Source organism: Cetorhinus maximus, chromosome 22 (assembly GCF_964194155.1).
Source record: "Cetorhinus maximus chromosome 22, sCetMax3.hap1.1, whole genome shotgun sequence".
In the NCBI taxonomy this organism is placed as follows: domain Eukaryota; kingdom Metazoa; phylum Chordata; class Chondrichthyes; order Lamniformes; family Cetorhinidae; genus Cetorhinus; species Cetorhinus maximus.
The window spans coordinates 20,558,131-20,583,654 of record NC_135900.1 but is presented as its reverse complement, the minus strand read 5'-3'; the positions used below and the strand labels follow the sequence as shown (position 1 = coordinate 20,583,654).

The window sequence follows — 25,524 nt, the reverse complement described above, 5'->3', positions numbered from 1 at the left end:
GGCAGCATTTGACCAGGTGTGGCATCAAGGAGCCCTAGCAAAACTGGAATCAATGGGAATCAGGGGGAAACTCCCCACTGGTAGGAGTCATACCTAGCACAAAGGAAGATGGTTGTGGTTGTTGGAGGTCAGTCATCTCAGCTCCAGGACATCACTTCAGGAGTTCCTCAGGGTAGTGTCCTCGGCCCAACCATCTTCAGCTGCTTCATCAATGACCTTCCTTCCATTATAAAGGTCAGAAGTGGAAATGATTACACAATGTTCAGCACCATTCGTGACTCCTCAGATACTGAAACAGTCCATGGCCAAATGCAGCAAGACCTGGACAATATCCAAGCTTGGGCTCACAAAGTGACAAGTAACATTCACGTCACACAAGTATCAGGCAATGACCATCTCCAACAAGAGAGAATCCAACCATTGCCCATTGACGTTCAATGGCATTACCATCACTGGATCCCCTACTATCAACATCCTGGGGGTTAGCATTGACCAGAAACTGAACTGGACTAGCCATATAAATACTGTGGCTACAAGAACAGGACAGAGGCTAGGAATCGTGCGACGAGTAACTCGTCCCTGACTCCCCAAAGCCTGTCCACCATCTACAAGGCACAAGTCAGGAATGTGATGGAAGACTCCCCACTTGCCTGGATGAGTGCAGCTCCCACAACACTGAAGGAGCTGGACACCATCCAGGACAAAGCAGTCCGTTTGATTGGCACCACATCCACAAACATTCACTCCTTCCACCATCGACGCACAGTAGCAGCAATGTGTACCATCTACAAGATGCACTGCAGGAATTCACCAAGGCTCGTTAGACAGCACCTTCCAAACCCACGACCACTACCATCTAGAAGGACAAGGGCAGCAGATAGATGGGAACACCACCACCTGGAAGTTCCCCTCCAAGTCACTCACCATCCTGACTTGGAAATAAATCACCGTTCCTTCACTGTCGCCGGGTCAAAATCCTGAAACTCCCTTCCTAACAGCACTGTGTGTGTGCCTACACCACATGGACTGCAGCGGTTCAAGAAGGCAGCTCACCACCACCTTCTCAAGGGCAACTAGGATGGGCAATAAATGCTGGCCCAGCCAGCGAAGCCCACATCCCTTGAATGAATTTAAAAAAAACAGAGGCTAATGGAGCTTACCTCTATATACGCGTAAATGTTACAGCAACTTCAGGCTCGGGGCAGGTGCATGGTTAAGTATAAATATCCAAATATTACTGTATTTACACAAAAGATACAAACTAAATTCACCAGAGAAAGTTAAGTCTTTTTGTCACAAACACAAGTGCTCTGGGCCAGGTTTTCACTACCAAGGCAGGTAGTTCAAGTCGGCAAATTGGCGGACCTACCTCAGTTTAAAGGGCCTTGAATTAAGTGACTTTCACTCCAGGGAGGCAGGTGCAGGATGGCGTCAAGCCCACCGACCCTGGAAGCAGATCCCCCGTGGCCAAAGGGGTGGGCGAGTGCTAAGTCGGACTGGTTAGAATGCCCACCTCTGTTCTCTAGGACTTTGTCCCAGCTGTAACAAAAGCAGTTAGGTCCTCTAGCCCACACCCCTCACGCTCCCTCATCCCCCCCATCCACTTCCCATGACCCCATATACCCCTATGCCAACTCAATGCTAACTTATGAACCCGCCCCACCACCCCCCACCCCCCGCCCCCCCCCCCACCACCGTCCCCCCGCATCCCCCCACCTCCACCAGCCACTCCCCCGGTTCCTTGAACTCTCCATGTTAACTTAATGCCAACTCATGGCCTTTCCATGTCCATTTACCCAGTGTGTACCTTGTATATTATCAAAAAGCCACATAATAACAATGGCAAACGTGGAACTGCTGAGAAAAAACACCCATTCAGAAATGTTATTTGAAAAAAAAGCTGCTGCTGCTACAACCCTATAAAAGTATCAATCAGACAGACCATTACAGTAGCAAAACAGAGGCTTTAAACGCTTCACATCTCTTAATCTTGATCAAATTAATCACTGAGACATTGGAGATCACGGAATGAACTACTTACTATAACCACTTAACAATGTCAATCATGCAAAGTCAACAATGCATTTCACCTGTCCAAACATAATCTCTGCTGTGCTTATGCTTTACTGGTCCGAGCTCTCAGCCAAACATGCATAATGAGGACAGGTGAAAATCTGGGAAATTCCAGTCAGGATCAGAACATTGACCTTAATTCTCCCTTTAGTTGTCTTAATGCTGGTGGCAAACTGTAAATGAACCCCAAAGCAGAAATCAAAGGGGGAAAAAAAGAGAAATAGGTATAAGCACGGACATTCTTAACAGTTATTGCATTACTATTAATTGACATGGTTCACACTAAGACTGATCATGAAAGTGCCTCCAACATGTTTATGTGTCTGAAATAAGTTGACAAGATGTCCGACTGCTACAAAAACCAGAGCAAAGAAATAAAAATTTAAAACTGAGGATGAGTGAATATTCAAAATAACTCAGACCTTCTAGCCTGCCATGGAGACAAAATGCTGCTATGGATTCTAATGTCCATAGGTTCAGCTGCATCACAGTGTGAATTCCAGGGTATTTCTTTACTGTGTATCTGGTAGCCACGTCCCAGCTGAGAAAGATAAGCAGATAGACACATTTCTGAACCGATTGTGCGAATTCTGTTAGTATTATGGGGCCACATGTGATTACTTCAGTTGGCTTGGAAATGGACTCTGGGATTAACAGGCCTTTGAGTGGAGCGTTTTGATATTGTGCAGAGTGTTTCTTATATGCTTTAAAGAAAGGCCTCTACTAAATATGACTAGATATACAACAAGCTGGTGTGGTGGGAGGGGGTAAATGATATCGAAGCTGTCAGATGAATGTGGCTATCAGTAAAAATATGTGGAAAATGGTTCCAGTTGAGATTCTGTAACACATGAATAATAAATGTTATACAATGCGTAATATGCCTGATAAAATGCCATGAAAGTATGCAGAGCTCAAGACTGAGAACGAACAGTTCAAAATATTGCTTTGAAAGAATTCAGCAGTATAAATCAGTTACTTTCTCTAATCTAAAAATGAAGTGAAAAATGGAAAAACAATTGGCAGAATTTTTCTGAAGGTGGAACCAAAAGTGGAAGGGCCAGAAAATTGGCATCGGAGAGTTGGATGGCAGTTTGCCGTCATGTTCCCACCTTCGGGCCGTTTTGATACAGGCAGGTTTGGCAGGGTGATGGCTACCCGCCAGCAAAATTCCTTTAACAATCCCTGCACCCTAGTCAGAGCTTGCATCTTTCCGATCTCCTCTCAGACCCTCTCCGAGCTCACCTTGCCCATGAGACCCACCTCCTGCTCCTTCAATCTGATTCTCCACTAAACTGCTGATCACCCAAACTCCACGCCCGGTCCCCATGATAGCCGAAATCGTGAACAGTTCTCTCTCTTCAGACCTTCCCCCGTTCTCTTTTCAATCTGCGGTCATCGCCCCCTATCCCACCGTCCTTGCACACTATTGTCCCATCTCCAACATCCCTTTCCTCTCCAAAGTCTTTGAACATGTTGGGCAGAATTTTACATCCCCGCAGGCGGGTGCGCGTCTGACCCGATCGGGCATAAAATAGCGCGCGATGATGTCAGGCAAGCATCCCAACGTCATCGCACCATATTTCGGTCGGCGGGCGCGCAGGAGAGTCGGTAGTGCGCCAGCAGACAATTAAGAGGCCTATTAAGGCCATTAATCAATTAATTAAAAGCAATTTTTCGCTACCCATCCAACCTTTCAGTTGGCGGGTGAATTGGCCAGGCGGCCTTTGGATTTTTTGGGGAATCTCATCCACAGGCGGGATGAGGTTTCCAACGGTAATTTTAAAAAAATAAAAATTTTCAGTCATAATATTTATTATGTTTCTGCTATTGTTACTGAGTTCTATGTTGGGACATGTTTTTTTAACATTTTTAAAATCTTTCTTTTTGATTGTACAATTCTTCAGCTCCCCGCCTCCGGGGGGCTTTCAGTGCGCGCTCCCCTGCGCATGCGCAGACTTTTGCGCTCGCGCTCCTCCCGCCCTCCACCCCAGCAGTGCTGAGCTTCTCACCGCGCCTTTCATACTGGCTGGCTGTTAATTGGCCAACCAGCGTGAAATCGCGGTCGGGGGACCAATGGCAGGCCGCAGACTGTTTCCCAGCCGCTCCCGGGTCCGCCCGCCCTACGACCAGAAAATCCCTGCCTGTTGTCACCTGCCAAGTCCATTCCCAGTTTTCCAGAAATTCCACCGGCTGAATTTCACTGGGAGTCATGGTCTCCACACCCTCTCCCCTGCTAAAAAGTCAGGGGTCCGCCCCTCAAGGACAATAACTCTCGCCTCATGGAGCTGTGGCCAATCAGAGGCCAGCGGTTCTTCAGTACTGTGCTTGGGTGATGAGGAGGCTCCAATGGCTGGATCGTGTTATGAGTGTTTGGGTGGAACTATCAGATGCCAAACTGGCAGGCCCTGACAATTTGGGGTGCGGGTCCCGGATTTGAGAGGCCATGGGGCCGGGGTGTGATCACCGTGGGGGCGGTCCTCCGATGGGCCCAGGGGGCCCCATTGAGGAGGGACCCTCCCCCACGCCCACCAGTACATAGGGAAACCTGCCAGGCCGCCCAATTAAGAGCCTCAATTGGCCCACTGCCAGGCGAGCCACCCAATGCCACCTCCACTGGTAAAACTGCAGAGGGGGCAGGTGCGTGTGGGCAGGCAGCAGTCAGGCCACCTGCTGGATTTAACCATCCCATACCCCCACCATAAAACCCACTGGCTGAGAAGTGTAAAATACAGCCTCATGTTTTAATCCCTCCTGTCAGGTTTCCGTCCCTGCCACAGGATCAAAACAGCTCTTGGCAAAGTTGCAAATGACACCCTTTGTGACTATGACAAAGGTAAACATCTCCTCCTCCCTGCAGCCTTTGACATGATTGACCACACCATCCCCCTCCAGTGTCTCTCCACTGTCGTCCAGCTGGGTGGGACTGCTCTTAGCCCTGGTTCCATTTTTATCTATCTAATCATAACCACCTGCAAAATCTCCTTCTCCTGCTCCCGCACTGTTACCTCTGGTGCCCCCAAGGCCCTATCCTTTGCCCCCTTTTATTTCTCAATTGCATACTGTCCCTCAGCAACACCCTCTGCAAACAAAGCATTAGCTTTCTCATGCATGCTGATGACAGCCAACTCTACCTCACCACCACATCCCTCAACTCCTCCACTGATGCTAAATTATCAGACTGTTTATCCAACATCCTGTACTGGATGAGCAGAAATTTCCTCCAATTAAATTTGAGAAGCATAAAGCAATGGTTTTCCATCCCCACTCCAAACTCTGTTCCCTAGCTACTAATTCCATCCCTGGCAACAGAGAGATTAAGCTAGCTTGTTCACAACCTTGGTGTCATGTTTGACCCTGAGATGAGCTTCCAACCTCATACATGTGCCACCACTAAGTCCGCTTATTTCCACCTTCATAGTATCTCCCAACTTCATCCCTATCTCAGCTCATCTGCTGCTGAAACCCTACTTCAAGACTCTGTTAACTCCAGAGTTGACTATTCCAACTCACTCCTGGCTGGTGTCCCACATTCTTCCCTCTGTAAATCATCCAAAACTCTGCTGCCAATGTCTTAGCTTGCACCACCTATGTACTTACTGACCACATTGATTCCCAGTCAAGAAACATCTTGATTTTAAGATTCTCATCCTTTTTTTTTCAAATCCCTCCATGGCCTCACCCCTCCCTATCTCTGGAATTTCCTCCAGCCCCAGAATCCTCTGAGATGTCTGCGCTCCTCTAATTCTGGACTCTTGAGCACCCTAATTTTAATTGCTCCACCATTAGTAGCCGCACCTTTAGCCTAGCCCCTAAGCTCTGGAATTCCCTCCCTAAACCTCTCCTTTGAGAAACTCCTTAAAATCTACCTCTTCAAGCAAGCTTTTGGTCATCTCACCTAAGGAGGCAGTGGCATAATGGTATTGTCACTGGACTAGTATTCCAGAGACCCAGCACAATGTTCTGGGGACCCAGGTTTGAATCTCACCATGGCAGATGATGAAATTTGAATCCAATAAAAAATCTAGAATTAAAGGTCTGATGATGATCACAAAACTTGCAACCTCATAAAGGCCCATCTGGTTCACTAATGTCCTTTAGGGAAGGAAATCTGCTGTCCTTACCTGGTCTAGCTTACATGTGACTCCAGACCCATAGCAATGTGATAGACTCTTAAATGGGCAATAAATGCTGACCTAGCCAGTGACTCCCAGGAGTGAATTTAAAAAACTATATCGCCTCATATTTTGTCTTATAATGCTCCTGTGAAGCACCATGGGACATTTTATTCCATTAAAGGTGCTACATAAATATAAGTTGTTGTTGTTGGCATTAGGATTGCTGGGTCAGGTCTGGCATGCATTAAACACACTGTCTAAATTAAATTAGTCAGTTTTATGCTCTGGTGATAAACTGAAAATCACCCCCAATGTGATCTTACAACATTTATACGATTAGAGGACAGGAAAAGCAGAAAAGTGCTTTTTAAAAGTAAGCAGGGTGCACTTTAATGCTGAAATTTTCCTCAGAGGTATTATTCCCTCTCTACTGTGAATTTTCACCAGACATAGAGCAGGAGCCCTGTTTCGGTGTTAAACCGAGGTATTTGCTGCACTCCGCTTAAAGTTGCACTCCAGTTAAAGTTGCACTTTCAGAGCCGGAGTAGCACCGAGGAAACTCCAAGCCATTGATTTCACAGAGCACAGTCCTGGAACAGCAGTGGTTAGAACAAGAAGCAAAGGCACATTTCAAAACTTAAATGCAATGACTTACAAATTAATGTTACATGCTGTATAAATAGATGACAAGTGCGTAACAGTTAAATCTGTTCTGTTCTACCTGTTGGAGTGATCTAAATGAACACAGACACTTGGATTAACGAAGTCTTGAAATGGAAAATGTCGATCTGTAAATGACATGGAAAGGAGTTATAATGCGTATTCAGTTTGTTCAAAAGGGGATCTAATTAGAAATGTCTAGTATGTGTTCCTCCTGTTATACAGGTTTGCTTTGTTGTCATTAACATCAAATAATTGATTCTTTTCTGACACGCTTATCTGTTAGTACCTGTGCTCACAATGTTGTTGGAACCTCTATTCCCATTGCATTACACTATAAGCACGGGTAATATGTATATATTCATCTGTTACAAATTCAGGGCTTGCCTCCACAGGTGTACTCTTGAGCATTGTCATCCATTATTCCTGTAATTAGATCCCATGCCACACATGCATAATCCAATTAAACAATAATGTTACTCACGCATGAACAATAGATCCCCTGGTGATCATATCTTTTGCAAATGTACTTATTCAATCTTTTCAAAAGTTAATTGATAAACTATTTGGTATGATGGGGCCAAATGTGAATCATTAAGCTGTTTTATTTCATAGCAAGTGAACATCTAGCTATGACCACACTCACTTACTCAGTATAGCTTGTCTTTGCATAATAATACAAAATAATGAGCATACCACGCTTCCCCCTAGCAATAGGTCATACTACTCAACTTGAACAAAGTTAACTCTTAAATAGCCTCCTACATTCTACATCTGAGCCTGGCCATCAGTTGCCCTCGCAGCTTTCTGTATTGAAAACTTTACTGACAGCCGATATTTCCCGTATCTGATTTTTCATACCCAGAAATGGTAGAATCAGAGCAGCCTAACAGACTGGGCCTAAAGGTGTTTTTTGATTGATTGCTAACACAGGCTAACAAATTGCTTTTTGTTTCGTATATTTTGTGGGGAAAATAACATTAAAGCTTTGCATGTTAACCACCCACCCTCTCAGTGCTTTGTTTTAAACTTGCATGAGTGTCATCATCTTGACATGCTAATTCTGTTTCTCTCTAAGTATTTCCAGCATTTTCTGTTTTTATTTTATATCAGGGCAGGTTCATATATTGATCTTTGATGAAAATTAATACTTTTATGATAATGTTTAATGCCATTTGTGAAACAGTAGGACTGTTATTACTGTTAGTGAATCAATCTATAGCCATAATATTTTCCATTGCAGTGAACAGAACAGTGCTGGATTGAGCGATTTCCTTAATAGTTCCTTTAAGTACTTTAGTTACAACAAATGCAACTGCCAATTTAAATGTTTGCCTGGAGTGTAAATGGGACTGTTCAATTGATGACTTATGGGGATTATTTTTCACCTCAGCATCTGTAGATGAAGAATAAAGTGTATGGCTTCTTCAGAAATGCTTGGTGTGATATGCGTGAACAAAATCAGTTTAGCACAACACATAGTGTACACTATTCTAATGTGGAATGGTGTAGAACTACTGAGCTGGATTTTCAACTCGGGATCGGAAACCCACTCTCACGATGCTATTTAAATGCTAATGCCCTAATTGGCCAGGAGGCGAGCTTGGCACCCTATTAATTAGTAGCGCCAAGTGTCTCCAGGAGGCAAGAGCAGCCTGCCTGGTGCCACCGGCAAAGGCAAGCAGCAGCCATGTTGGAGCCTGCCACTGCCTTGCCAGACAGAATAGGCAGCATCTCAGAGGGCCAGAAACTGGAACACGGAGGAAAGCGATCGTACTAACAAAATAAAGGCGCAGAATGCGACCTGGTGCAAGTTGGTCCATCAAAATTCAGTCTTCCACAAATTTAAATAAACCTTCCAATGTCCCTGCCATGACTGGGCAGCTGGGCACCAGACTGTTCAGGTTCAGGCTGAAATAGACATTAAAAATCGCATTTTTATTTCAGATTTCCAGCATCCCCAATATTTTGCTTTTACTCTAGTGTTTAATTCAGTGCCACTTTTCTTTCAGGAATGCCTACCTTGTGAGGATGTTCCACTCTTCTCTTCGACGGGATTTCCATTTGTCTTTCAGCATCTTCGCCTTCATTGCTTTCCATTTCCCTCCTGGTGTTTGATAAGGTGTTTTCCAGAACTCGCTTTCACAGCCACATCTCCATCTTCTGCAGCTGTCTCTGGCTCCGATTTATCCCACGTGGATTCCAACTGAAGTTCTATCCTTCATGTTTCGAATCCATCCCTCATGTTTCGAATCCACCCAGGATTACAGGTATCTCCAAGACATACAACATTCCTCGGACTGCTGTTCTTGTCGCATCCTGAGATTCACACTCAGTGTTGTACACACTCGACCTGTCTCTCCAGCAGCACCGACTCACCCGATCTCAAAGGTGTCCCAGTCCACAGTTTCATTTCATCGTTCGCCTTATCTGACGCTTTAACAAACAACTTTTTCTCTTCCCTTCAGGTGTCAAGGAACACAAGCTCCCACAACTCGTGGGTACTAATGCCCCTCCACGTCTTTCTTCCTCTTCACTTCCCTCTGACCCTATCGCTTCTCCTAATCCTACTTCTTGCTGTGTATTCACGATACTCTCCGACCTTCCCCTCTCTGACGCTGAACGATACTTAGCAAAGGACTCAGCTTTATCCCCTTATACCCCCACCTCAATTCATTTTGAGCTCGGCACAATGTTGAGCTCCTCTTCCATCGCCTTCTCCTCCGTGCCTACTTCTTTGGTCAGTAGTCTTCCCCCCAACCAACCGGACCTTTCATCCACCTCCAGTATTTTCCCTCCACCTGGGCCCTGCCTCTAGCCTCTGACCTGCTCTTGACCATTCCTTTGATAACTGTTGCCATGACATCGGCCTTCCTAATTTCTCTGCTCCTCTTACCCACCCTAACCTGTCTCCTTCTGAACTTGCTGCATTCTGTTCTCTCAGGTCTAACCCCGACTTTGTTATCGAACCTGCTGACAATGGGGGTGCTGTTGTTGTCTGGCGCACTGACCTCTACCTTGCAGAGGCTGACTCCAACTCTCAGACACTTCCTCCCTCCCCATGGGTCATATGACCCCGCCACTGAACATCAAGGTATCACTTTCAGGATTGTCACTGACCTCGTCTCCTCCGGAGATCTTCCCTCCACAGCTTTCCACTTCAGAGTCTCCCAATTCTGAACAGTCCACTTCTACCTCCTTCCTAAAATCCACAAACAGAATTATCCTGGTAGATCCATCATTTCTGCCCGTTCCTGCCCCACTGAACTTATTTCTTCTTATCTTGGCTTTTATTTTTTCTCCCCTAGTCCAGTTTCTTCCCACCTACATCTGTGAATCTTCTCACGCCACACATCATTTCAACAATTTCCAGTTTCCTGGCCTTAACTGCCTCCTCTTCACTATAAACATCCGATCTCCATCCCTCACCAGGACTCTCCACTTCTTTCTTCAACAGAGGCGCAAACAGTCCCCAGCCGCCACCACCCTCCTCCAACTGGTTCAGCCTGTTCTCTCACTGAACAAGTTCTCCTTTAACTTGTCTCACTTCCTCCAAATAAGAGGTGTGGCTATGGGTAATTGCGTGGGCCCTAGTTACGCCTGTCTTTTTGTGGGGTATGTGGAACATTACTTGTTCCAGCCCTCCTCAGCCCCTCTCCCACAACTCTTTCCATTACATCGATGACTGTATTGGTGCCGCTTCCTGCTTTTGTCTGGAGCGGGGAAACTTGACCAACTTTGCTTCCAATTTCCAGCCTTCTGTCATGTTCACATTGTCCATCTCCAACACTTCCCTTCCTTTCCTTGATTTCTCTGTCTCCAGAGTTGGGATAAGCTGTCTACTAACATTCATAATAAGCCCACCATCTCCCACATCTACCTCAACTACATTGCCTCATACCCTGCTTCCAGTAAGGACTCCATTCCATTCTCCCAGTTTCTCCATCCCTGTCACATCTGTTCTGATGATCAACTGTCAACAACAGCACTTCTGATATGTCTTCGCTTTCCCTCAACTGAGGATTCCCCGTTCCCCCCACCACCCCCTTGCACTCCACCCACTGTAGGGTCCTCAACCGCTTCCGACCCAATTTACGCATTTGTTCTCTCACCCCTTCGCCTCCCTCCCAGTACTGCAATAGGGATCCCCTTGTCCTCACTTTTCACCCACCAGCCTCCATATTCAAAGGATCATCCTCCACCATTTCCGCCACCTCCAGTGTGATGCCACCAACAAACACACTCCCCTCCGAAAGGATCGTTTCCCCCCGCGACACTCTGGTCTACTTCTCGATCACTCCCCCACCACCTCGGCCCTTCCCACAGCACCTTCCCAGGCAATCACAGAAGGTGTAACACCTGCCCTTTTACCTCCACTCTCCTCACCATCTAAAGCCCCAAACAATCCTTCCAGGTGAAACAGTGATTTCTTGTACTTCTTTCAATTTAGTCTACTGCTCACAATGCACCCTGCTGAGACCAAATGCAGGTTGGGTGATCACTTTGCAGAACACCTCCGCTCAGTTCACAAGCATAATCCCGGGATTCCGGTCGCTTGCCATTTTGATTCACCACCTTCCTCTCGTGGTCATATTTCTGTCCTTGGCCTGTTTCCAGTGAAGCTCAACACAAGCTTGGGGATTGGGGAACAGCACCTCGTCTTCTGACCAGGTACTTTACAGCCTTCTGGACTCAACATTGAGTTCAACAACTTCAGACCATGAACTCTGTCCCTCATTTTAATTCTGTTTTATTGTCATGTGCCTGCAGCTGGTTTTTCATGTTTTTTGTTTTTGGACAGAGTTGTTCATTATTCTGCCATTCACGCTCACTCTGGACAAATGCTTTGTTTCTTTACGACAACCATTACCACTCCCTTTGCCTTTTGTTCCATGACATCTTTGTTATTTAATCGTTTATGCCCGCTACCGTATCCCAGTTCCGCTCTTATGTTCTTCCTTCCTCTCCCCCCTTTCAACAGCTAATAACCCATCGCATTTCTATTATCCACCAGTTCAGAAGAAGTCATATTCAACTCGAAACGTTAGTTCTGTTTCTCTCTCCACAGATGCTGCCAGATCTGCTGAGTATTTCCAGCGCTTTCTGTGTTTACTAAAAAGCACATTTACACAGGCCCCTTAGCAAGCTCCTTAAGGAGCTTAAGGGGACATTAATTGGCGATGAGCAAGTTTCCCAGTCCCGCCCTGCCACCGGCCCTTTGAAAATTTCAAACTGACCCAGAGGCACCGGGATCCTGAGACAACCTCAGGGACTGTGATTTCCAAGTCATGCCTGCATCTGGTCCTGACCCCGCAGGCATTTGAAAATTAGGCCCATTTATCTTTTGTATACCCCAGCAACTTTGGAACTGTGCTAACAAAAAGGAGTAGACAAAATTGAGGACATCCTTCAAGTTATTTCCTGTTCTTCCATTCGGTTGTATTTTTGTTATATTAACTTGCCAGTTGACTACCAATCAGAGTCCACGTGCCAATCAATCAGCACTCTCTTCACATATAGTATAAATTGTTGTTTTCCCTCTTATATTGGTATTCTTGCGAATGCCCTGATGAGTGCAAGACGAAAAGCTTTGACACATCTCTTTCTTCAGCAATACTCAAGTTCTGTACTACCAAACCATATATTTTTTAAATAGTCGTTAAGAGCCAATCGTCTTAGCCCATAGTGCTAGAAGCCAATTGCTTTTTTTTTCACCTTTTGAAAATGCTCTTCAGGCTACATGGAGATAAGATTGATCAGAAATACATACATGGCTGGTAATGTGATCCCTTCTGTACAGCACCAGAACTCTTCCTCCAGACTCGTTCTATTGCAGCTACCCCTAAATGAGTAAATCTCACCCCTTAATCAAAGATCTGCCCCCCACTATCAACATCCAGAAACTGAACTGGACTAGCTATATAAATACTGTGGCTACAAGAGCAGGTCAGAGGCTAAGAATCGTGTGACAAGTAACTCATGTCCTGACGCCCCCCAAAGCCTGTCCACCATCTACAAGGCACAAGTCAGGAGTGTGATGGAATACTCCCCACTTGCCTGGATGAGTGCAGCTCCCACAACACTCAAGAAGCTAGACACCATCCAGGACAAAGGAGCCCACTTGATTGGCACCATATCCACAAACATACACTCCCTCCACCACCGACACACAGTAGCAGCAGTGTGTACCATCTACAAGATGCACTGCAGAAATTCACCAAGGTTCCTTTGACAGCACCTTCCAAACCCACAATTGCTACAATCTAGAAGGTCAAGGGCAGCAGATAGATGGAAATACCAACACCTGGAAGTTCCCCTCCAAGTCACTCACCATCCTGACTGTGAAATATATCGCCATTCCTTCACTGTCGCTGGATCAAAATCCTGGAACTCCCTTCCTAACAGCACTGTGGGTGTACCTACACCACATGGACTGCAGTGGTTCAGGAAGGCAGCTCACCACCACCTTCTCAAGGGCAACTAGGGATGGGCAATAAATGCTAGCCCAGCCAGCAAAGCCCACATCCCGAGAATGAATAAAAGAAAGCTCATTCTTATGCTTATATTTTGCTCTCAGCTCATTGGAAAGTACACGCTGGAAGAAAATCAAGTTCACAAGGATGGAACTTCCAGAGCCAACAGCTCATAAAGGGCTGCTAGTGCTTTGTCAAGATGGGGTTGAGTGGGGGGGGGGGGGGATGAACAGCAATTGTGGTGGTGACATCAAAACATCGTCCTTTGAGGACGAAATCTACAAAACAAAAAATAAGCTCGTCGTTGTGGAAGGTCACTCAGGAAGAAATAAATATTCTTATTTTTGGTCCCACTTTGGTGCCCTATCAGAATAGATGCTGTGTATTTGAAATGAACATAATCCCTCCTTCCTTTCAGCTTCTCCCATGTAACATGGGGTTGAACAAGTGCTGGTCAGTCACCCTTCACATCAACCATCGTTTTTCTTTGGATTTGGTGGGCGGTTCTACAGCCGGATGCCCTTCTGACCACTAACCACCCACGCTCCCCCGCCTCTGCATTTATACGGACAGGAACCAGTACTAATACACGCTGGCTTGCCTGCATAGTGGCTGGGTTCTGAAATGCATATAATATGATTGAGCCTTACACAGACTATGAAAGCACCATAGGCTGACTGGATGCATTGGGTGTGCACAGCACCTCAGGCAGATCAAAAGTCTTGGGTGTCTGTGTCCAATAATAAAGGGTTACTATATGATGTTGTATTATCAGCCCTACAGAATCTGCCCACTGCATGAGACAAAAATAACGTGGGTTAAAAAATAAAAAAACCCAGTGCACACTATTTATGTATCATTAGTGCACCAAGGTAAAACAAGGAGTGGAAATTAAGACATGCTGTAAGAACATGGACATTGGTTAATTTGTACTTGCAAATGAAGTGAGACTAGATTTTTTTCCCAAAAAGCTATTTTGCCTTTGCTTGCATATAAATATTTTCCCACAGACGTTGTAAATCTGCTTCCCAGCGCTAACACAAATTCAAACATGAATACATACATCACCATAGCACCATGTGAGAAAGGAACTATTTTTTTCATTACTAACCAATGCCTATGCTTTTTTATCCTATGCCTATATGTTACAGAAAATGAGGCACAGAAAGCGTTGCCTTGCGCAGAACCAATCTGCTTAAAAACAAGAGTTCCTCAGCTTTTGTGTTAAAGGAAGTTTAACTATTTACTCACAGCAGATCTATAAGTAATGCTGAGGATAAGCAAGATGCCAATGCTTGAACAATTGGTGCAGAGTGACAGACCTATGGAAGATGCTGCAATGCAGCCACATCTCTATTGATCTTCTGTCTCCTGTTGTAAATGTGAGTGGAACCTAACCAAACCTCACTGTCATTGAAGATACCACTTGGTCTTTGCTGTCATCATTGACTCCAAACAAAGCTATCAACCCAACCCCAAAACCTGATCACCGAGGCAGTTCACACTCAGAAATGCATGAAGTCATATCTAAAAGAACAGGATTGAAAGGTATTCTGAAATAAAAACAGGAAATGCTGGAAATACTCAGCAGGTCAGGCAGCATCTGTAGAAAGGGAACAGAGTTAGCCTTTCTGAACTACTGAAAGGCCATCAGCCTGAAAGGTTAACTCTGTTTCTCTCTCCACAGATGCTGTCTGACCTGCTGAGTATTTCCAGCAATTAATGTTTTTATTTCAGATTTCCAGCGTCTGCAGTATTCTGCATTTAATTCATTTGACTGCGCCATTTGTTTTGCAATCAGTTTTAAAAATCAAATACTTCTTACTTAACCTCCCTCATATGACCACCTATCCCCAAACTGCACTTCACACATTCTAAACTGCACTTCACACATTCTATACTGCACTTCACACATTCTATACTGCACTTCACACATTCTATACTGTACTTCACACATTCTATACTGCTCTTCACACATTCTATACTATACTTCACACATCCTATACTGCACTTCACACATCCTATACTGCACTTCACACATTCTATACTGCACTTCACACATCCTATACTGCACCTCACACATCCTATACTGTACTTCACACATCCTATACTGTACTTCACACATCCTATACTGCACTTCACACATTCTATACTGCACTTCACACATTCTATACTGCACTTCACACATCCTATACTGCACTTCACACATCCTATACTGCACTTCACACATTCTATACTGCACTTCACAAATTCTATACTGCACTTCACACATCCTATACTGCACTTCACACATCCTATACTGCACTTCACACATCCTACACTGCACTTCACACATCCTATACTGCACTTCACACATCCTATACTGCACTTCACACATTCTATACTGCACTTCACACATTCTATACTGTACTTCACACATCCTATACTGCACTTCACACATTCTATACTGCAGCTCAGCCATCAGGGGTTGTGCGCAACACAAACAGATTCACAAAAAAACTCTAACTCACCTAATTGACACTTTGCCAGCTTAACAAGAATGAACTTCATTATTACAGACAAGTGTTCTTGCTCACTGGCCATTTCACTCCTCTGTACGCTTGAAAATTTAGAAAAATCCAACAGAATCAGAGCAGAGTGCCATTTTCACTCCATCAGTGCATTCCACCGTTACTAATTTACACCACACGGACTGCAGCGGTTCAAGAAGACAGCTCAGCACCGCCTTCTCAAGGGCAACTAGGGATGGGCAATAAATGCTGGCCTAGCCAGCGACGCCCACATCCCATGAATGAATGAATAAAAATAAATTTTGAAGATATGGATCAATCACTCATTCTATGATAAAAAGGAAAATAGGGGCAAATACTGCGCACCTGAAAGAAAGAACTTCCATTTATGTGGTGAATTTGTCTTCCTCAGAGCTTCACAACCAAAGAGTTGGTTTTTGAAATATGGTCACTGGCATTTTATAGGCAGACACTGCAGCCAATTTGTACACAGCAGGATCCCAGAAACTGTAAATGAGATGAATGATCAGTTAATCTTTTTGGTGGTGTTGACAGTGAGATTAATGTTGGCCAGTGCAATTTTTTAAAAATTCATTTATGTGTGCATCACTGGCCAGGCCAGCATTTATTGCCCACCTCTAATTGCCCTTGAGAAGGTGGTGGTGAGCTGCCTTCTTGAATGCTGCAGTCCATGTGGTATAGGTACACACACAGTGCTGTTATGAAGGGAGTTCCAGGATTTTGACTCAGCAACAGCGAAGGAACGGCGATATATTTCCAAGTCAGGATGGTGAGTGGCTTGGAGGGGAACTTCCAGGTGGTGGTGTTCCCATGTGTCTGCTGCCCTTGTCCTTGATGGTAGTGGTCATGGTTTTGGAAGGTGCTGTCTAAGGAGCCTTGGTGAATTCCTGCAGTGCATCTTGTAGATGGTACACACTGCTGCCACTGTGTGTCGGTGATGGAGGGAGTGACCATTTGTGGATGGGGTGTCAATCAAGCGTGCTACTTTGTTCTGGATGATATCAAGCTTTCTGGGTGTTGTTGGAGCTGCACTCATCCAAGCAAGTGAAGAGTATTCCATCACACTCCATCCAATAATGCCATTGAATGTCAAGAGGCAAAGGTTAGATTCTCTCTTACTGGAGATGGTCATTGCCTGGAACATATGTGGTGCGAATGTTACTTGCCGCTTGTCAGCCCAAGCCTGGGTATTGTCCAGGTCTTGCTGCATATGGACATGGACTGCTTCAGTATCTGAGGAGTCGCAAAAGGTGCTGAGCATTGTGCAATCATCAGCGAACATCCCAACTTCTGACCTTATGATGAAGCAGCTGAAGATTGTTGGGTCTAGGACACCACCCTGGGGAACTCCTGCAGTGACGTGCTGGAACAGAGATGATTGACCTCCAACAACCACAATCATCTTCCTTTGTGCTAGGTATGACTCCATCCAATGGACAGTTTTCCCCCTGATTCCCATTGACTCCAGTTTTGCTAGGGCTCCTTGATGCCACACTCAATCAAATGCAGCCTTGATGTCAAGGGCAGTCACTCTCATTTCACCTCTGGAATTCAGCTCTTCTGCCCATGTTTGAACCAAGGCTGTAATGAGGTTAGGAGCTGAGTGACCCTGGCAGAACCCAAATTGAGTGTCAGTGAGCAGGTTATTGCTAAGCAAGTGCCATTTGATAGCACCGTTGATGACACCTTCCAAGACTTTACTGATGATCGAGAGTAGACTGATGGGGCCAGGTTGGATTTGTCCTTCTTTTTATGTACAGCACATACCTGGGCAATTTTCCATATTGCTGGGTAGATGCCAGTCCTGAGACAGCTTGGCTAGGGGAGTGGCAAGTTCTGGAGCACAAGTCTTCGATACTATTGCCAGAATATTGTCAGGGATACTGCCTTTGCAGTATCCAGTGCCTTCAGCCATTTCTTGATATCACGTGGAATGAATTGAATTGGCTGAAGACTAGCATCTGTGATGCTGGGGACCTCCGGAGGAGGTCGAGATGGATCATCCACTTGGCACTTCTGGCTGAAGATTGTTGCATATGCTTCAGCCTTATCTTTTGCACTGATGTGCTGGGCTCCTCCATCATTGAGGATGGGGATATTTGTGGAGCCTCCTCCTCCAGTGAGTTGTTTAATTGTCCACCACCATTCACGATTGGATGTGGCAGGACTGCAGAGCTTAGATCTGATCCACTGGTTGTGGAATCGCTTCGCTCTGTCTATCACCTGCTGCTTATGCTGTTTGACATGCAAGTGGTACTGTGATGTAGCTTGACCAGGTTGACACCTCATGTTAGATAAACCTGGTGCTGCTCCTGGCATGCCCTCCTCACTCTTCATTGAACCAGGGGTTGATCCCCTGGCTTGGTGGTAATGGTAGAGTGGGGGGTATGCTGGGCCATGAGGTTACAGATTATGGTTGAGTACAAATCTGCCGTTGCTGATGGCCCACAGCACTTCATGGTTGCCCAGTCTTTAGTTGCTAGATCTGTTCCAAATCTATTCTATTTAGCATGGTGATTGTGCCACACAACACGATGGAGGGATCCTCAATGTGAAGGGAGGATTTTGTCTCCATAAGGACTGTGTGATGGTAAATCCTACTGATACTGTCATGGACAGATGCATCTGTGGCAAGCAGATTGGTGAGGATAAGGTCAAATATCTTTTCCCTCTTGTTGATTCCCTCACCACCTGCCACAGACCCAGTCTAGCAGCTACATCTTTTAGGACTCGGCCAGCTCGGTCTGTAGTTACTGAACCAGTCTTGGTGATGGATATTGAAGTCCCCCATCCAGAGTACATTCTGTGCCCTTGCCACCCTCAGTGCTTTCTCAAAGTGGTGTTCAACATGGGGGAGCACTGATTCATCAGCTGAAGGTGTCGGGGGTTGGGGTGAGGTGAATGGGTGGTGGCAGTATATGATAATCAGCAGGATGTTTGACCTCGTGCCATGAGACTTCATGGGGCCTGGGTTCAATGTTGAGGGCAACTCCCTCCCGACTGTATACCACTGTACTGCCATTTCTGCTGAGTCTGGTGATGGTGGTGTCTGGCACATTACCTGTAAGTTATGATTCCGTGAGTATGACCGTGTCAGGCTGTTGCTTGACTAGCCTGTGGGATAGCTCTCCCAATTTTGGCACTAGCTCCCAGGTGTTAGTAAGGAGGACTTGCAGGGTCAACAGGGCTGTTTGCCACTGTTCCTTCTGGTGCCTAGGTCAATTCCTTAATGACTTTCTAGCGGTTTGATACAACTGAGTGGCTTGCTGGCCATTGCAGAGGGTATTTAAGTGAACCACATGAGCAGAACTGTTCAGTTTTCTACAAAAACGTGGGATCTCTTAGATACTACACTAGTGTGAGATATCCTCACATAAATGAATAGGAAATTGAACATTTTTTCAATTTTCGGCATATCCTATTCATACCACCGACTCCCGGGTCAGAAGCACCATAATCAGATATATAGTAAAATTCCCTTGATTCTCCTCACCCTTAAAAAGTATTGTATCTTCTAAAGTGTTTCATAAAACTATCATGAGACTATTCATTAAAGCACAACTACATATTAGCTGTGAGGTTGTGTATGTTTCAGCATCATTCTCCAAGCAATTATCTATGAAAGTGAGCCCTTCTTATTCAAACTAAAACACTGAAGTATCAGTATGATTTTTTTTAAGTTACCTCAACAGCCTATCAGAGTTAGAAGGTGATATTTTTTATGCTAATTAGTGTCGAATTCCGGACAATTTTATGGTATGAATCAACATCCACAGTGAGGTGGGTTGAGATTGTCAAAACCTATTCCAAAAATAAACTCGCTGCCAACGCCAAGAATTGAGAATTTAATTCTATCGAGCTAAACAGGAATTAAATTCTGAACAATCTTTGCGATAGAATTTAGCACAACTAAGCTCCGCCTGCAATTTTCTCTTCCCCTCCTTAACATAAAGTCACTTGTGAAATTTTCTGGAATGGACAGATGATTTATTCACCAAAACCTGCACATAACCAGAATGACTGTTCGGTGCTTGTAGCTGTACCAGTTACAGAACAAATTGGAACTTGGCAACTATTCATATTTGTAACATTTGGATGGAATCTAACCTGATAACTCAGCAACTTTTTAATGTAACCACTAGCCTGCCAGCGAACTTTCTGCGCTTATAGTTTGCTGTACAGTACTGCTGGATTTGAAGCAGCAAGAGCAGATTTTATATCTGTATATTGGATGCCAATAATTTTAACCTTGTCTTCTATTAACACTGCTTGAAAGTTATAGTGGTTCTGTGATTCGCTCCTGAATCTAGTTGCAAATGGGCGTCAGACAGTACAATGCATCACACCAACACTAATGTCAAATGTGCAGTATAGTACTGCTGTTTTTTTGTAGAAATCAGAGTCTGCCATCAATAGCAGGACCATCTGGAGAAGCTGCTGTTGTCACATTTGTGCACCACTCCACAGCCAGTACATAGCATAAATCCATTATTGTAAAAAGTTTTTTTTTAAATGTATCACGGTTCACTTTCTAATGACCGAAAAGAGCCAACTATCCCATTAATTCTTTTGAATCATTCGAAATATTACTAAGGGGCTGAGCCTCATAATCAGAGCTCTGTGAGTCTGTGGAGTGTGGTTTCCCCACGCTATGTGATATAAGCAGACATAACAGCAGCCCCTAGTGGCAATATGTTAACAAACTATACAGAGGTACATAGGAATGAATTACTGGCCATAAAAAGACCAATATCTAGTTTGCCTTTTCCCAATCTGACAGTCGCATGATTCAATGATAATGGGGTTGCTGCCTACCCATAGCCATCCTCTCTATTGATTAATCTGCAACAGACCCACCCACACATGACCTAATTGGTAAAACACCACTAGTGCACAATAAATCTGCATTTGGGAGGTTTACCACACGGTGCCCAGAGACTTAGGGATAGAGCTGACAGCCTGTTTCCAGCAGTTAATAAAGAGTATCAAATCACACTTCCTATTGATAACAGTCATTCAAAATTAAAGTAACTTTTAAATAGTTTTAAAAATAATAGTTAAACATCCAATGTAGTGCTTCTTAGGGTAATCAATAAATCTACAATTCCCCTTCAAAGCTTGAACTCGCTAATGACTCTGAGCAAATGCATTATCCCAAAGATTGATTTTAGATTAAACAATACATCACAATGCTGTGTGTGAGTCTGTCTGTATATTCCATCTGGTCTTTTTTGAGTTTTCTGTGATTTTGCAATCGTCTGTTACTTTTTTAGATAAGCTAAAGTGCAACGAAATTGCTCAACAGTTCAATTCACAATTTGGTCATGTTTACCATTCCCGGAATGCCCGAACTACCTAACTTCTGGTAAACTTACCTCCTCTCTCCACTTGTCACATAGGAGCTCCGAAAGAAGCCGAGCAGCTCGTCTGCGATATTGGCATTGTATTTTATTTTTAAAGTGTAACGTTTCCGTGCTTTCAGCTCCCTGGTCAACATAATCACTAAAACTTGGTTCTGCGGATATAAGAAATATTTTCTAACTCCGAGGCGGTCAGAGCTGTTTGCAATAGTGACCTCTGCCCCTTCAACTGGCAGCTTGTCTGCATGCAGCACTATGTACTTGGTTGAGTTCACACAGTGCATCCAAATGCTGACTTCTCCAGAGAAAGTAAAGTTGTCCATGAAAGCTGTAATGTTCAGGTCGTAATGATAGGGTTTTACTGAACTGGGCAGCCTCAGCTGTGTCCATGGTTTCCCAGCAGTTTTGCTATGATTGGGGTTGCTGAGGCTCTCTCTAGTCTGGTTCAACTTGGCCCCGGTATACACAGTGGCATTCCCTACCCTGCTGCTGCCGTCGTTGGCACACTCCTCAAACTTCACACTCAGAAGCACTGCTATAATCGTGACTATGATGAGACCCAGGATGGAAATGGCAAAACCCAGTACCAGTCTCCTATGCACGGTGATGTGTCTTTCCGTGGTCCTGGGTCGAACAACCACAGAGTCGGCCCACTGATCAGACAGTCCCCTTCCATTCCGCATGGAGTCTTCTTCTATCACCATCTGCGTGAAAGACATGCTTTTGTCTCGTTTATCCTCCAAAGCCATCACACTTGTCACTGCTAGTCTTTAAAATGCTGCAGGTTACAAGAAAGAAAATAGAGGAAAAGGTGCTTCCTTGGCTGCCAATCTAATTCAGATGTTCTGAAGGAGAGAAGATCTGCGCATCGATTGAGAAAAATCTCCAACCTTCTGTCATTAGAAGTTTTCTTTAATTGCCTTTAACATTGGTCTGAAAACCTATAATGTAAAAGGGTCTGTATTCTCTCTTTAAATAGATACTGTTTGTCAGGCAGCAAATCACATTCCGCCTCTGACCTTCTCCTGCAAGTCCATGTTTGCTGATAATTTTTACGTCTCAGTATTTTAAAAGAAATACTCTTTCAGTGAAAGATCTCTCTGTTGCCGTGGGTGGTGGTGATGACTGTTGGCGGTGGCAAATCACCATTTCCACTGCCTTAGCATCTTTTGTGGTCGGAAAAATTCAGAGCTAAACGATCGAAATACCCTAGTCCTCCAGGGTCCTGGACAGCACTCCTGGGAAAAGTGCAGGCCGCCAAAGTAACAGCTCTCACTTCTCTCCGACCTGTCAGAGAAAAGAGATTCAGTTAAGTTAATAGAGTGGTAAAAGACCCTGATAACTGAGGGAGATCACCACAGGAGAGTGTGGCAAACTCTAAGGCTGCCTTGGGGTCAACACTATCTTTGGTAACGCCCATTTTTAATATTAAATCAGCGATTCTCACTTTAACTTCAAACAGCTCAGGCTCAACTCCAAAAAAAAAAATCCTAAAGGAAAATAGTAAATGGTTGATGGATAGTAACGACTTGCAATTCTGTAAACAGAACCGAGCCGGCTAATTACCACCTCAATGGTAACATGGATTGCTGTTATCTGCTTAAAAATGTGCACATAAATATAATCCATAAACATTATCATAAAAATAAATCGTAATAATAAAATGATTGAAAACCTGGTTGCTGCTATTGAGCTGTCACATTGGTTAAACACATTGGTTCAGTCAGATTCGGTCTCTTTCTCCCCAGACAGCAAAGATGAATCAAAGCAAGAGATACTGTCCCAAATAATGTCTTTGTGTTGACGGGGGTCCCGAAGTCTGATTCTCGTCCTACGTGACTAACGCCTCTTTCTTAATTTTTCATTTGTTTAGCAAGAAAATACATTTAAGCAAATCCATCTGTATAATAACATTTGCACGTGGAACATAGATGTTGTTTAAAAAAAAAGTCTCAAACAAAACCGTTCACCATTGCTGCCTTGGGGATCTCTGCAGAACTGATAATAAAACAGAAAGGCGAGCTGTGTCCTTGGCGGTGGGCACTGTAAAAGCAGGTTGAGGTGGGGAAGTTCCCCGATTGCTCGCAGAGCCGGCTCGCTGCCCTCAGCCTCCTTATCCTCCTGGTCTGGAGTTGGCTCCGAGGTCCCTCTCTGCAGCGCTGCTGGCCGCCCAGGCTGATCGACAAGGGATCGAAGCGCCCACCAAGCGTCACTTTCTCTGCCTGCACCTCCCCAAGGCAGCCAGCCTCCCACATCGATCCAGGGCGATTGGCACAACACTTCCCCCCCACCCTCAAACATCGATCCAGGGCAATTGGTACCAACCCACCACCCCCCAAACACCCAGTCACCAATCTCACTCCACCATCCAATCACAAATCTGCTGCACTTGTGCATACTCATATCTCCCCACCCCTCCACCACCCTGGAAATCGTTCAAAGCATCGATAATAAATGAGTTTTTCAACTTGCACAAGAAGCTGCAAAACGCTGCTTCATTTTTTAGCGCGCTTGTCATTCGTCCCCACATCATAAAATATTTGCCATCTATTGAGACAGGATTGAGCCGCTGGCTCAGACACACTTGGAACATGTTGGCAGCTGAGTCAGCTTTCAATCGGGGGTTGGTAAAATGCCCCTTTTATTGGTGCTTCTGTGGTTTCCCACAGTTGATGCATTGATGTCGCGCAGCACGGATATTTTAAGAGTTTAATTTCGTCTACCTGATGCATGAGGCAGTACACAGCACTGCTCTCTAATCTCATAGCTGTCCTGACAGTGGTTCGGGAGTGAGTGCTGCCCCTGTAAAGCATCAATGCCCCCACCTGGCGGTACTGAGTGTCACTGAACAGCGAGCTCTACAAGAGTGGGAGCTTGGAAAAAAAAAATCAAAGCTGCTTAATAATGAGGGAAGAGAGTATGAATAAAGTGTTAAGCTGTGTTAAGGTAGCAGCAAGAGTTTTGAGGAATTTAGCATATTCTGCTCCCACTCATTAATAGATCCGGGGGGCGGGGGGAAAGTCTTCTTTATCCGTGCAAGTTTTCTTTAAAAATTCGTTCATTGTGGGCATCACTGGTGAGGCCAGCATTTGTTGCCCATCCCTAATTGCCCTTGAGAAGGTGGCTCTGTGAACGGCCTTCTTGCACCACTGCAGTCCATGTGGTGGTAAGTACTCCCACAGAGCTATTGGGCATGGGGAGTTCCAGGAGTTTGGCCCAGCCACAGTGAAGGAAAGGCAATATAATTCCAAGTCAGGATGGTGTGTGGCTTGGAGGGGAACATGTAGGTGCTGGTGTTCCCATGCATCTACAGCCCTTGCCCTTCTAGATGGTAACGGTCACAAGTTCGGGAAGTGTTGTCGAAAAAGCCTTGGTGAGTTGCTGCAGTTCATCGTGTAAATGGAACACACTGCTGCCTTAGCTCACTGGTGATGGAGGGAGTGAATGTTTAAAGATGGTGGACCAGGTGCTAATCAAGCCAGCTGTTTTGTCCTGGATGGTGTTGAGCTTGTTGAATGTCATTGGAGCTGCACTCATTCAGGCAAGTGTAGATATTCCATCAAACCTCTGATTTGTACCTTGTAGATGGTGGAAATGCACAGGGGAGTCTTCCGGCAAATACTCAACACCACCCAGGACAAAATAGTTGGATTGATTAGCACCTGATCCACCACCTTCAGCATTCACTCCCTCCGTCACCAGTGAGCTATGGCAGCAGTGTACCATCTCCAAGATGAACTGCAGCAACTCACTATGTCTTTGTCAGCAGCAGTTCCCAAACCTGCGACCTCTACCGCCTGAAGGACAAGGGCAGCAGATGCAAGGCAACACGACCACCTGCAAGTTCCTCTCCGAGTCACGCACCATCCAATCTTGTCAGGATTCCCATTGCTACCTTGTATTTTAAAAGCCAAGGCTATGAGGAAAGAGAAGGGTGATGGGGCTAATTGGATGGTTCTTTCAAAGTGGCAGTACAAACTTGATGGACCGAAAGGCCTCCTTCTATGCTGCATGATTCTAAGATGACTAAATTAGTCAGCTGATATGACTGCTTGGTTTGCCTCGTCTTTTCTACAGGCCTTGGCCCTTCACCTATGTTTCACAATAGAGAAATGATCAAAGAGTCCAGATGATGACATTATGGCTATGAGAATGAAACCTGAATTAGTAGATGTTATTTGACCACATGATTTCACTCACAGACCTCAGAAGTGCATTATACAAATAATTAGCATCGGACCACTTAAAACATTTATATGAATTTTCTTTACCTACTTTGTAACAGAAGTATTAACCTATTTAAAATAAA

General features: G+C 44.9%; 1 protein-coding gene across 1 annotated transcript in view; it reads right to left on the bottom strand.

Moving 5' to 3' along the window:
- Positions 1-22,057, bottom strand: part of LOC144696527 (thyrotropin-releasing hormone-degrading ectoenzyme-like) — a 140,905-nt gene extending 118,848 nt beyond the window's left edge. Inside the window, exon 1 of the mRNA XM_078567921.1 lies at positions 21,231-22,057. Within this exon, the coding sequence (XP_078424047.1) occupies positions 21,231-21,964 (734 nt within the window). The 5' untranslated portion in view covers positions 21,965-22,057. The remainder of the gene's footprint in view (positions 1-21,230) is intronic.
- Positions 22,058-25,524: the final 3,467 nt, after the last annotated feature.